Raw genomic sequence first — 14,435 nt, forward strand, 5'->3', positions numbered from 1 at the left:
TAGGGGGCATTCTCACCTGAGAATAACTCTAGGGTTTCCTTAGAGACCAGAGGAGGCTGCAGAGCCAGTTCACAGATGCTGAACTCGCAGGTGAGCGGCAAGTGAGAGAGGTATCTATGACGCTGTCGCACATCCTACAAGGGAAAAGGGACCGATGCTCAACTAAGACCAGGCCTAACTCTAAGAGCAGAGGTTCCCACCCCAGATATCCGGCAGTACACCACACCCTCTCAGATGGCAATGGGGCTCAAAGAGTTACTGCTCAAGTTATCAGCTTTTGAAAAGCTGAACAGAAATTGTCAATTAACCTACCATAAGGTAGACTAAGCAACCAAAAGCAGTTTTTTGGTTTGTGCTGCAAATGAATGAATTGAGGCTGGTAATGAATGATCTAAAGCTGATCAGCTGTTTCAGCTTTTCTGGGGGACCACAACAAACAGGGGAGAATAAGGAAGATAAAGAGTTATTTACTGGGAAAAACATCTGGGAACCACTGACTGAATTAACGGTAACTGGGAAGGCAGATAAAGCAGGTTTCCCTACTGAACAAAGCTTGGCCTAAAACAATAAAAAATGAAGGCCATTAATTTAATTTTCTTTTTATTCTTTTTCTGCATGTTTGATGGAAAGTTCATAGTACTTAAACAATCTCTAAATTTAAGGCTTTTAACAAATTTGTGATCAATACAACGGTAAAAGAGCAAAGAGCAAATATTCACATATGTAAATTATCAGACACTAATTCATAGGTACCTGCTAAGCCAAAAATTCATAACAAGCTTGTGTAAGCTACCTTAAAGCCTCCAAGGACTTTGTTTTCTTGGCCATTTCTCCCAAGCAATAAGGAGAAACAAAAACAAACTCATCTCGGAAAGTAGGAGACATCTCTGTTCCCAAACCACAATAAATGAACTTGTGATACAGAGAGCAGTGGTGAGTGACCTAACAGAACCCTGGCATGGTGGGGGAGGGTCATTTAACTTTTTAAAAATTCACAGGCACCATCACTAACAAAAAGACTTAAAACCTTTCAAGACTAAAGGCCTTGACAGTCTGTGAACTTGGATCAGCTAGGCCCACCACAAAGAGATTAGGTTAATGCCGCTTCCTGCCCCTCCACCTCGCAAGGCAGGCCCTTACCTCAGACATGGAATACCCAGCGATCTCCACCACCGTGGCTGAGATCTTCTCAGGGCTCTGCTCCAGGCTGCCATACTCCCGCACGAGGCAGCGCACGTTCACGGGGTGCAGGAACATGTGCTGCCCATCCTCCGCTGAAGACAAGTGGCTCTATCACACAATACTCTTGGCCAGTCCTCAAGTCAGGCCCTCCTTATCCCAGGCCCGACTCTCCCCCCACAAGCTGAAAGGCACAACAGACCCAGCTGCCCAGGAGCTAGCGGCAACACCTCCCTCTGCTTAGAGAGCCAGACCCCTTCTCTGAAACATGAAGCAGCAGCCCAGCCCTCCTCCTCAGGGGCACTCACCTTGGTAGAAGTAGTAACAAGGAGAGCTGCTCAGGCGTGTGATGCTTGGCTTGGTGACGGGTTCCTGCTGGCTGGACTCGGTACAAATGGTCCCCTCTCCAAGATTGTCTTCTGCTAACTCCGAGTCCTCACAGGCCTCTGACAACCCTTCAGGCTCTGGTTCAGAAACTGCTTCCTCTTCCTCTACCAGAGGGAGAGCAAGAGGACGAGGAGGAGAGCCCAGAGAACAAACTCCTGTGGTCTCTTCATCAAAAGCAGACAGATACTCCAGCATGCCCTGTTGGGACAAACTGTAGGTCACAGAAAGAACATGTGGTAAAGGCAGGCACAGGAAACAAGCTCTCTTGAGGTTTACCTTAACTGTCATGTTCACTGATTTAACATCACTGGGGAAAGAACACACATAGAAAAAGCACATAGGAAAAATTTTAAAATAAATAAATAAATTAATTAATTAATTAAAAGGCACATAGGAAATACTCATAGTTCCCTCCTCTCCCAAAAAAGTTCAGACCTCACAACAGGGCCTAACAGCTGAAGAGCAGCACTTGAGCAACGGCAGCCATTTAGCCTGTAACTGGGACACTAACCTTCCTGGGTTGAAAAACGGACTCCTTCGCCAAGGGAGCCATCAGCACCAGTTGTTCCAGAGCAGCCACGACACCAGCGACCTCCCCTCTGCTTTCAGCCAATCCTGACAGAGCCTCTTCCCGAGTCTAGAGCACCAGAGAGAAAACCAGAAACATACTTAGTTTGAAGGGCCAAATCTTACAATGGCCTTTCTCAACAGGAGCAAAAGTTAAAAGGCAAAAAGGAAGAGTCTAAGTACTTAAAATTCTCAATCTTTAAGGGAAGCAGGATGCAAAAGCGCCTAGTACTCAAATGGGATGTTACTCTGCTTAGCATCTCTGACAATGATAACGACAACACTACAAAAAAGCTTCCTGAACAGAAATCCCAGGACACAGAACTAGTCTTCTAGTTTTTACGAACGAAGCTTTGAGAGAGCCCCAGTGCAGGAGATAAGAGTCTGGGCAACCCCCACCTCAACCCGGACAGCTCTACTTCTAGGCAGCTTTTCTTCTCCCTGAAATGCACTTGAACAAATGCTCCGCACTACAGAAAGAAATTAAAAAGTATTGGGTTGGCCAAAAAGTTCGTTCGGGTTTTTCGTAGGCTGTTACGACCAGCCCAATAAATACAAAGAATGCTGCCCAAAGAGGACTTATGAGTCAGAGAGAGAGAAATTCAAATACCAGCTTCACCTCTTATTAGTTACATGTCCTCAAGTAAATTATCTAACCCATGATTCCATTTCCTCATCTATAAAAGGGGATAGTTGTTCTATCACACCAGGTTATGGAGCTTAAGTGAGATAAAAATAAGTACAGTACCTTAGCACAGCCCCTTTCATGTGGGCTTTCATTGTTCTAATACATATCAGTGATTCTCAAAATGTGATCTGGGGATGAGCAGCATCAGAGCCACCCTGGAACTTGGGATAATGCCAATTACTAAGCTTACTGAGCCCAGACCTACTGAACCAGTCCCTCAGGGTGGAGCACAACAACCAGTGATTCTGATGCTTGTTCCAGTTTAAGAATCTCTATTGTAGAGGATACAGGACATAAGGGATTCTATATTTGGATAATTCTTGATGCTCCAAAACCCTCAGCAGGCATTGCTAGAGCCCGCTGGAGAGACCACAGTAATTTCTCCAATGTCCCTCAAATAAAACATCTCCAAAAATAAATCCAAGTGTTTTCCTAAAGAACAAAAAAACCCACCTTGCTTAATTAAGAACACAGCTAATCTAGAAACTCAAGGGTCTCAGTTATAAGATCACCTTGACTTGTTCCTTTCAGCTCCAGAGAGCAGTTTAAAAATCCCTAGGTCAACCCCTTCCCTCCTATCACCAAAGCCCAGAGCAAACCTACTTTTTTAGCCATTCCCCGCTTGTAATCTTAAACGTGGGGCTGAAGTAACTAATCCCCACTACCCCGTCCCATTTCCAGTGTATCATCTCACCTTGAGTTCCTGGATAGCTGCCTCAATAAAGCAGGACTCGGGAGTGTGCTTCTCCTCTGCCAGCTGCTGCTCTAGTGCTGCTTTCTCTTCCTGAACCACCCGGTGCAGCACCTGCTCCTTCGAGGCCAGCAGCAATTTGGAGTACTGGCTGTGCTGTTCATCTACAAGAAAGCCAACAAGATGACAGAAATGCCGGACTTCCCTGGTGGCGCAGTGGTTAAGAATCCACCTGCCAACGCAGGGGACACGGGTTCGATTCCTGCTCCAGGAAGATCCCCACATGCCACGGAGCAACTAAGCCCTTGCGCCACAACTATTGAAGCCTGCGCACTCTAGGGCCCGTGTGCCACAACTACTGAGCCCGAGTGCTGCAACTACTGAAGCCCGCGAGCCTAGAGCCCGTGCTCTGCAATGAGAAGCCACCGCAATGAGAAGCCCGCGCACCGCAACGAAGAGTAGCCCCCACTTGCTGCAACGAGAAAGCCCGCGCGCAGCAACGAAGACCCAATGCAGCCAAAAAAAAAAAAAAAAAAAAAAGCTCATGGCTGTGTGACTAAATAGGAACTTTCATACACAGCTTTTTTCCTAAAGTGAAAATGGACTGATTTAGCAGGTTTTCCTTAAAAAATTTTAGCAATGACCTTAATATAAGGTTTGTAACTCTGACCCCGTAACACAAGAAAGCTATCCTAAGAAAACCAAAGATGTAGTCAAAAAATTAATGTTCTCAGAACTCCCTGGCGGTCCAGTGGTTAGGACTCCGCACTTTCACTGCTGAGGGTCTGGGTTCAAACCCTGGTTGGGGAACTAAGATCCCACAAGCGGTGAGTTGCAGCCAAAAAAAAAAAACAATGTTTATTAATTATAGCATTATCTTTAGTATCAGAAAAGCTGCAACCAAACAGTAAGTCCAATAAAGAAACAGTTAATGATATGATGGTATATTCATTAAAGAGAATTCTGCAGACATTAAAAATGCTTTTCTAAGAAGGAGGCATTTAGTGACACGGAGAAATAGCCACATTACATGGGGAAAGAAAAGATGCCAAAGAAGAAAACAATCCCAATCTCACAAAAATATACATGCACAGAAGAAAACTGTACAATTAACGTTTGGGGGGTACCTCTGGGTAAAAGGATCATGGATGATTTATTTCCTTTACTTCCTTCCCCCAGATTTTGTGGACTTTAAAATGTAATATACAGATCTATCTCATTTTTACCTTCTGTATCGTGTTCGACAGCATGATATACTCTAATGAAAGTTTCTTGTGGAACATTTAGGTTATTTCCAATTTCTATTACACTGTAACAAAAATATCCTTATACATGCTCCTTGGTACAAATGACTTCTTTATGATATTTAAGTATAAATGCAAAATCAAAGGTTGTGCATATTTTAAATACTACCAAATCCACCCCCCCCACACACACACACAAAAGGCTGTATCGATTTAAACTCCTACAAAGAACAAGAGTACCCAATTCCCCACCCCTGCCAAAACGCAGTACAGGCATACCTCAGAGATATGCCTGTTTGGTTCCACTGCAATAAAGTGAGCATCACAATCAAGTGGATCACAAATTTTTTGGTTTTCCAGTGCATATCAAAGTTTTGTTTACACTATTCTGTATATTAAGTGTGCAATAGCATTATGTCTAAACAACGTAGATACCTTAATTAAAAAATACTTTATTGCTAAAAAATGCTAACCATCATCTGACAACAGCAGGGTTGCCACAAACCTTCAATCTGTTAAAAAAAAAAAAAAAACAACTCCGTATCTGTGGAGCACAATAAAACGAGGTATGCCTATATTCGCCTCATCGTGTGCGTGCGTGTGTGCGTGCGTGAGAGTGACTATGATAGGCATTTTGATTTGCATAACTCTAGGCAAAGTTAAACCTCTGTAGATACTTGGAGTTATTCAGATATCCTTTTCCGGGAAATGCTTTGCCAGATGCTTAGACTATTCTACTAGACTGTTTATCTAATTTATAGAACACCTGCATGTTCTGGACATTAATCTGTATTTTAAATGTGTAAATCTTCCCCTAAGTTTATTTATCACCCGTTGACTTTGAGGAGTCTTGCTGGATTTTATTCTTATAAAATCAAATTCATCAATCTTTTTCTTTTATAGCATCTATGGTTTCAGCCTGGTTCAAAATTCCATCCAGGTAAAAAACCTGAGGATTTATAAAGATATTTTCCTGTATTTTCTTTTAAAAGTTTTGGATTTCGTTACATTTAATTCTTCAGTCCATCAAAAATTGATTTTTATGAATGGTATGAGATAGAGATCTAATTTCATTTTATTTTTTCCATAAGAGTCAATTGTTTCAATACTGTTTACTGAAAAATCTCTTTTGCCCAGAAATTGAAATGCCACTTTAATTCAATGCTCATTTCCATGTGGAATACAGAGAATACAACCTCTTGCACTTCTCCCACTGTAAGCACTGCCCACACTCTAGATCCGAACTGCCTGGCCACAAGTCTGTCTCTTCTATGAGACACGGAGTTCCTTGATGACAGGTGCCAAGACTGGCTGACTGTGGAATCCCCAAAACCTGGGCACAGAGCCAGACACTATTCAACAAAGCTTTATATGTATTTTAATTTTTCATTTTACAACTGAACCAAACTTGAAACCAAGAGTTAAACCACTTTCTGCAAACTCCACCCCAACCTACTGGAACACTATGAATAATTTGGAAATGCTAGAAATGTCTTGCTGAAAGGCTAAATCTCTGACAGTAGAAAGATATATTCAAGTAACCTTAAAGGGTATATACCCACCATTATCTGCCCCCAAATTAACCAAACTTACCTCCAAGATGAATAGGATGTTCTACATTCATCCATTTGGATTTGGGCAAGGCCACCAACACCCCTTTCTCCCTCTTCATCAGCTGCATTGTAATGGTATCACCAACAACATACTGATGTGATTCTGTGGCAACAACACTGTAACATGGATATTTATATGTAGCAGGGCAAGGAGTTAGCAGACTGGGGTCTAATCTAGTAAATATCTCCGTCTTACCTCTTGAGATCCTTCTTATGCACAGAACTGTAACAGATGGGACATTTACTCCAGGTCTTCTCGCTCAATGAAAGATAGTGCAGGATGCATGCCCAGCAGAAGATGTGTCCACAACGGGTTATCTTGGCTGCAGTAGGTGGATATAGGCATATTGGGCAAGATGGCACTTCATGGCTACAAATGCGCTGAAACAAAATGCCACCACAAGTTAAACTACTTTCAGAATTGACTAGAGATTATCAAAGTTAAAGCCTCTCCTCTCCCATCCCCATCCCTATACAACTCTAACAACACATCTTCATAAAACTGTTCAACAGTGCAGGTGTATGTACAATAGCACTTCAAGCAAATCATAAAGGAAACAGTAATAATAGTTTAATATACTAAAACAACTATACAACAGGTATTTTGGGGGTTCTACATCAAAGGGAAAAAATGACAGAAATCAATATATGATCCCATTTACAAAAAAAGATTTATATGTACGCATACATAAAGGCACAGAAAGGTTCTAGAAGTAATGTACCAGTAATTTCCAACAGAGGAGTCAATGAGACTTCCACTTTATACTATATGTCTCTACTTTTTTTTTTAAACCAATGCATATAAAACCTAAGTTTCATAGACCTTCTATGTCATTTTCAGATGATTTTATGAATTTTCACAGTAATGGGAGTCCAGGCTTTGGGTCCATCATTTTGAAACTACATCATATAACCTAGGAGTGACAAGGGGATACCCAGAGCCCATAACTTCAGGAGACGACAAACACAGCAGTAGCTTGGACAAAGTACAGCTGTGTGGCTCATTTCACCTGTCACAAGGCCAAGGCCTAATCTGATACTGATTATTACAAATGGCTACCAATGAAGCAGTGTCCCTGTAATGAATCCATCCTGGGTCAGGAGGGTAACCAGAGTTCTCATATTCCCCTGATTACTTCTTCCCAGAAGAGAAGAGGTAGTAGACAGGACTGCTTTTATCCTACAGATCAGAGCCCTCCAACACCCAGTGCTGCAGGCCAGAGCCAATTAGCACAAAATGAACTCCAGAAGAAACCAGGACTGATCTCTGGAAAACGTCTACTGTAAGGCCAGGCAGAAAGGGGGATCAGCAGTAAACCCAGCCAAAAGCTGCTGTCACCACAGTCCCTTTCTTTAGTTCTCTCTCCCACTAACAGGTTATAAGCTTAGCTGAGCTACTCACCACTTGTTCCACAAAGTCCCAGTTGACTAAGGTATCAGGATCAGCAAAATGAACTGTGTAGTCTTGGTCTTCAGACACCACAAACTGGCAGCTAAAAATAGGGAGAGACAAGTAAAAGGCAGACTGTCAGAATCCACCAACAAGCCTTCAGCAGAAATTCATCATCTCTTCACTTAGAAATCAAATGCAGGCCATTAGCAGCCATGCTTTGTGAAGCACTAAACTAGGACTTCAGCCTCAGTTCCAAGTCCTGGCTCTGGAAGGAATCCAAAGACTCAGCGGGTAAGCGTCTAAATCCATGAACTCTGTTTCTTCTGCTTCCAGGCCCAGCCAAGCTGCCTGCAGGCCCTCCTCTGAACTAAAATTAAGCCAGACTGTGGCTCCATCAACCAGAAGGGAAGCCAGATCTCCTCCCTCACCCCCAGAAACCACTAGTCTTCCAGGCAGTAGAAAAAACTGTCCCCACTCAATCTTTTGAGTACTAGTTTTTTGCTTTTCGGTTATTTTGGCCACGCCACACGGCTTAGGGGATTCTCAGTTCCCTGACCAGGGATTGAACCCAGGCCACAGCAGTGAAAGCCCGGAATCCTAACCACTAGGCCACCAGGGAACTCCCACCAGTTTATATAAAGTACTAAATGGTTACTTCAGTCTAGATCCAAGGTCAAACCTTACATTATAACTAATACCACACAAAAGGAAACAAAAGAGAATCAGTATTTGAGCAAATGTATGCCAAGCACTCCAACAACTTGGCACTCAATTCTCCCTTAAGTAATTTCTCCTCCTTTATAGAGGAAAAACTGAATCTCAAAGTGGTTAGGTAAGTTACCCAAGGTCGAAGGCCAAAACAAGATTCAAATCTGGATTCAATTCCAAAGCAAACACTTTTACTACCTCATCATGATACTAAAACATTATTTAATTTTAGCATTTATTTATTTAAGCTAAATATTCTTTTGAGCACCAAGAACATCCACTTGAAACACATCCGTGTTTTCAAAGCGAGGTGAGAGAGAGAGAGAGAGAATCAACTCCATTTCTGCCTCTCTCCCACAGTAATTTAAACGAAGCCTCTTTGCACCACAAATGCCCAAAGGCTCAATTTCACTTCCCTCCTAAGAGTAGCCATACTCACTTGGCTTGTAAAAACAATTCCTTGTTAAAAGGCTTATGCCCCCACTTGTTCCTTCTTCCCCAGCTGCCATGTCCACTGCCTTCAAAATGACCTGCCTGGCCACGGGGTTCAAAAGTGAAATTCAACAAGTGATTCAGGTTGATCTTCTTCGGACCAGAGAACTGGGCAGGGCTAAACTCTGCCCGCTGAGCCTCTGCTACCTAGAGAGAATGAGAATAAATCAGAGGATTTTAGATTAGGATGACACTTGCTAAATGACAGCAGAAACCTGCACAACCCCTCCTTCTACACGGCTTAAAATATTAACTAAATAAAACGCAGGCTTATATTTAGTAAACAATTTTCCTAGGATGGGGTAATGCAAAAGTCTACCTAAGATCTAGATGGGAGTGGAAAAGAGAAAAAGAGCCTCTAACATACAATTACTTATAAACTATTTAGACTGCCCTAAGTGGCAATTAACCATTAAATGACAAAACCCAGCATGAACTCCTCTAGCTATCTTGAAGCACAAAGATTTACTTACTGGATTAATCTTTCCACAGTCCCATAAGACTCCTACACCTTCACTCTTGTTAGCTACTTGCTCTCTGGTTTGTTTCTGGTCAACGTGAATCTGTGGAACTGTGCTCTGGAGGCGGCCTGCAGGCAGCTACTAACTGCCATAGGCTTCAGGATCCTTCCAGAGACCTCCTGTCTAAGACACACACTGCTATTCATTGTTAATTAAAACTGACAGAATTAGAACATGTAGGCAGACTAGCTCTGTGTCCAGAAATAAATCCAATCAGCACATTCAGAAACAGCTTAGAAAGTGACAAGAAACCACGTATGAAAAATACCATTGCACAGAGATGGAAGATTTATTGTGTTGGAGCTTTTGTGGTCCTCTTGACGTTCCCAAATTGAATTGGTACAGGTACCTGCTATAAGTCAGCTAGTGCATTTTCTAATACCACTTTCCCATTTAATATCATAGGCACTTGGCCCTGTCACTAAATACTAGTAAACAGTCACTTTTTAAAAAAATTTTTTTTGGTAAGCCAGTTTTATTTTTTTTTAAGATTTTTTTTGATGTGGCCCATTTTTTTTTTAAAGTCTTTATTGAATTTATTACAATATTCCTTCTGTTTTATGTTTTGGTTCTTTGGCTGTGAGGCATGTGGGATCTTAGCTCCCCGACAAGGGATCAAACCGTGCCTCCTTCATTGGAAGGCGAAGTCTTTAACCACTGGACCACCAGAGAAGTCGCTAAAGAGTCACTTTAAATAGCTATATACCATTATATTACGATGGGTATACTATAATGCCTTAGTGTAGGACACAGATTGTTCATGGCTTTTCCAGCAAGAACAAAATAATGCTATGATAAACAGTTGATAGACCTTTGTGCACAAATATTTGAGCACCTACAATTATTTCTTTTGAACGTAGAGTAAGAATTACTGAGTCAAAGGAAATGCAAATTTAAGGCTTTTGCTGCTTGTCAGTAAAGTCAAATTTAGAGTTTAATAAGCAGCACTTGCATATACATGATAAAGAAATCTAAAGAGTACAAAAAAGCGGACTTCCCTGGCAGTCATGTGGTTGAGGCTCCGCGATTCCACTGCAGGGGGGCGCGGGTTCAATCCCTGGTCGATGGGGAACTGGGATCCCGCATGCCTCGCGGTGAGGGCAAAAAGAGTACAAAAAGGGATACAGCCAAAGATACCTTCTATTCCAGAGGCAACCAATATACCCTCTGAGATATTCTATGAATACGGAACCAGAGTATACGAACGACCTTTACGATTAAATACAGTGGCATATCACACAGTTAGGCAATCTCCTTTTATCTTAACAGATCTTGGGAGACAACACCTCCCCCTCACTGTTTATGTAACTCACCAGAGGAAGCCCAAGACTTCCAGGTCATCCCTTATCTCTCACCCCTTAGACTCTCATCTCCATATGGCTCTGCCTCCCCTAATCAGTCTTCCACCCCAATGCCCCAAACTGAGATAAGAGCTCGTGTTCACTCAACAAAATTTCCCACATTCTCAACCTTCTACCTTCATCTTTTTACCCTAACTGGCCCACTGTCTCTAATACTGCCCATCATAATTCCTGATTACACTTCCAACACGTTCACCTCTCAGTTCCTTAACTTCCTCTCCTCCAATCAGCTTGCCCTCCACTCTACCTCTGCCGCCCACTCCCATGGGCATACCATCTAGAGCTGTGCTGTCATAACAAAGCAGCCACTACTATCCAGATATGATGGCTACTGAGCACTTGAAATGTGGCCAGTACCACATCATGAAATAGCATTTTAGCTATACTAAATATATTAACATTAATTTCATCGTTTTTACTTGTTTACTGTGGCAACTAGAAAACTTTGTTACATATTTGGCTTGCCATTTCTATCTTAGCATTTCTACTGGATGGCACTGCTCTACAGTCTAGACCATGGTGGTAATAACTGCACCTCTTCCACCATCTTAATTTTGGGCACCCTACCAGTAACACTCCTTTCTCAGCTTGTTTCCGTTAGTTCTAATTCTAACAACTTTTCACCTCCACTGGGATTTCCAAACCAGTGATCCAACACCCTCCCCCCAAATTTTCTTTCCTTATTTGGCTCTGATCCTATTCCACTGCCCTCTTCTTTGTAGCTGTACTCACCGGGCAAAACTTTCCCAATTAATCCACACCGGCATCAGAGCAAGTAAACATGGCTAAAGAACACAACCACACCATACCAACCAGCCTCACTAAAGTAGACCTTTGTGCGGCCCGGCAGTCATACTGCAATCCTATTACACTTCTGTGCTCCACGGATTCCCCCCGACACCCAGACAAATCCTCCAGTCCTCTCTCCTCTCTCGGCTCATCTTTTACATTTCACTGAGACAGTAAGAACAATCAGAAAAGAACTCCAACGTGCTCCTACCAGCAGTCTGCCTTCCTCTTGTTACTGTGGATGAACTGGTGAAGCTCCTAAGCCAACTCCCCCACCTGTGCACTAGACCCCAACTCCTCAGGAACTCAAGGACACTATTAGCAATTCTCTCTCTCTCCTCTGCATCACGTTTTCCCTCTTACCAGAACAATCCCATTAGCAGAAATATGCTGCATTTCTCTAAGCTTAAAATCTCTCTTGACCTCACATTCCCCTCAAGCTACTGCCTCACCTCTCTGGTCCCCTGTAAGAGCAAAACCACTAGAAAGTTAACTATCTAAACTTGCTGTTTCTTCTTCATATCCTCTCTAAAGCTATGCCAATCAGGTTTTTGTCCTCACTACTCCACCAAAGCAGCGCAAGGCCAAAAACCTAAACTACCTTCCCATTTCCAAATCTAATGGTCAACTTTCCATCCGAATCTTCTTACCCAGCCTAATAGCAGCACAGGACAAAACAAGCCATTTCTCCAAATGGCTTTCAGTTCTCTTCCTCCCTTTTTGCTGGTTCCTTAACATCCTGACTCCAGGCTCAGTCCTTGAATCTATTCCCTTTTTGCAACACTCACTCCTTAATGATCCTACTTAGTTCCATAGTTGCAAACACCAAGTGTACATGGACAGCTCTCTAGCCAGGGTCTCCTCCTTGAACTCGACTCAGTTATACTTAGAGATCCAACAGGCATCTCAACGCAAATGTAACACTTCCAAATGACATTCTTTATCTAAACATCCCTCTTCCCTCCCCATCCCAAAACCCTGTACTCCTCTTGAACTTGCCCCCATTTCAGCAAACGGTACCTGAATTGGGCCCCTACCAAAAACATTAGTCATTTATTTCTCTGCTCAAACCCCACATCTAATCTATTTAAAAGTCCTGCTGGCTCTACCTGCAACTATCTCCCCAAATATGATCCCCTCTCATCACTATCACTCTGTTTCAATCACTCTCACCAGGAATACCTTAATAAGCTCCTAACTAGTCCCCCTGCTTCCACTCTCCCCTTTACAACTCCAAATCAGATTACCTTACTTCTCTTCTTAAGCCCCCCAAAAGCTTCCCATCTCTCTGAACAAAAGCCAAAGTCCTTCAAGGGCCCATGTGATCTGATCCCTCTGTCTTACTCTTTGGCTTCATTTCCTGCTTCTCCACCCATGGTAGCCTATTTGCTTTACCTCAAACACACGAAAAACATTACCATCTCTGGTCCCTTGTACTTGTAAATTCGCTCTTGCTAACACACCCTTCCTCAAATTCTACTGTGTGCTCCCTTGCTTCATTCAGGACTCAGAGAGTCCTCAGAGAAGCTTTCACCTCCTCAGAGAAGCTTTCCTTAGCCACCTCCTAAAACTACTCTTTGTTACTCTCTATCCCTTTACCGCTCTCAGTCTACTTTTTTTTTAATTTAATAATTGTATTTATTATATAACAATTTATTGTCTCCCCAAACTAGATTATAAGCTCCACCCACTGTTGTATTCCAAACTCTAAATGATATCTAGTGCATAGTAGGTGAGGAATAAATTTCTGGTGAGTGAATGAATTCTTCCATTAGTGCATCCATTAAATCTTGTTCTATACTGGTTACATAGTATGGAACATTCAAACAGCAGGATAATATATTTAACCAATAATATATTTAACTTTGATAGCATTTAGCCTGTTTCCTAAATTGTGCAACTACAAACAATGCTGCAATGACCTCCCTTGTACATGAGTCTTTACGCACTTACAGAAAGATATCTAAGAAACTCCTAAAATCAGAGTACCTGGGACTAAGGATATATAGCATTTTACATTTTTCTAGATACTATAGGGCAAATTAATGTCATTAATTAATGCCATTTTATTACCTAAATATTCCAAAGGGTACCTATAAATCAAGAGTGATAATAAAAGGATGACACAAAATTTTTTTAAAGGATGATACAAATTAAGGTACCCGAAATTTGCTATAATTTCTCACAATCCATGATTACAATGTCTTCCAAGAAAATGTTCATAACCTTCAAGGGAAGAAAGGAGGCAAAGTTCCAAACCTAGTTAATCCTCAACTACTCAAGTAATTCAGAAAGGGGGGGACCTCTTGCTCCCACCCCTGCCCAACCACTAACAAACTGGGGATGGGGGATCAGACCTCATGCTTCTTATGTTCTAGAAAGGACATTCTAAATTCCATACCTCATCTCGTCTTCCACCATTAAAAGAAGAGCTAAAGAGTTTGTTGCTGCTGCCGCCGCCCCTTTGAGGAGGCATCTTATTAAAAGTTTTGCTTTTCTGTGAATTGGAGCGACGGGACTGGTTGATAAAATTTTCATTTTTGGGGTAGGAAGGTTCACGTTTGCGATTATAACGCTTGGCTCCACTTGAGTTCTTTCCATCTGAAAGCAAGAAATGTGAAAAAATTAGTTAAGAAACGATACATATACTTGGCGAATTGCTCTCCACCTCCCAACAAAATTGTGTTTAAACAAAGGTAAGTAGGCCCTTCCATGACCTCCAAGAAATCTGGGTTGGACCAGAGCATCAGTGCTTTGGGCAAGACATTACACAGTAAGGTGAAAAAAAAAATTTGTTTTTGG

General features: G+C 42.2%; 1 protein-coding gene across 3 annotated transcripts in view; it reads right to left on the minus strand.

The window, feature by feature from the left end:
* Positions 1–14,435, minus strand: part of RNF10 (ring finger protein 10) — a 30,697-nt gene that overhangs the window by 7,645 nt on the left and 8,617 nt on the right. For all 3 annotated transcript variants that reach the window (XM_061169422.1, XM_061169421.1, XM_061169423.1), the window contains exons 2-11: positions 14,035–14,234; positions 8,910–9,109; positions 7,772–7,862; positions 6,566–6,750; positions 6,350–6,486; positions 3,516–3,676; positions 2,078–2,203; positions 1,488–1,764; positions 1,141–1,274; positions 17–134 (exon numbers count right to left, since the gene is read on the minus strand). In XM_061169422.1, coding sequence (XP_061025405.1) covers positions 17–134; positions 1,141–1,274; positions 1,488–1,764; positions 2,078–2,203; positions 3,516–3,676; positions 6,350–6,486; positions 6,566–6,750; positions 7,772–7,862; positions 8,910–9,109; positions 14,035–14,234 — 1,629 coding nt within the window. The remainder of the gene's footprint in view (positions 1–16; positions 135–1,140; positions 1,275–1,487; positions 1,765–2,077; positions 2,204–3,515; positions 3,677–6,349; positions 6,487–6,565; positions 6,751–7,771; positions 7,863–8,909; positions 9,110–14,034; positions 14,235–14,435) is intronic.

Source organism: Eubalaena glacialis, chromosome 15 (assembly GCF_028564815.1).
Source record: "Eubalaena glacialis isolate mEubGla1 chromosome 15, mEubGla1.1.hap2.+ XY, whole genome shotgun sequence".
In the NCBI taxonomy this organism is placed as follows: Eukaryota; Metazoa; Chordata; class Mammalia; order Artiodactyla; family Balaenidae; genus Eubalaena; species Eubalaena glacialis.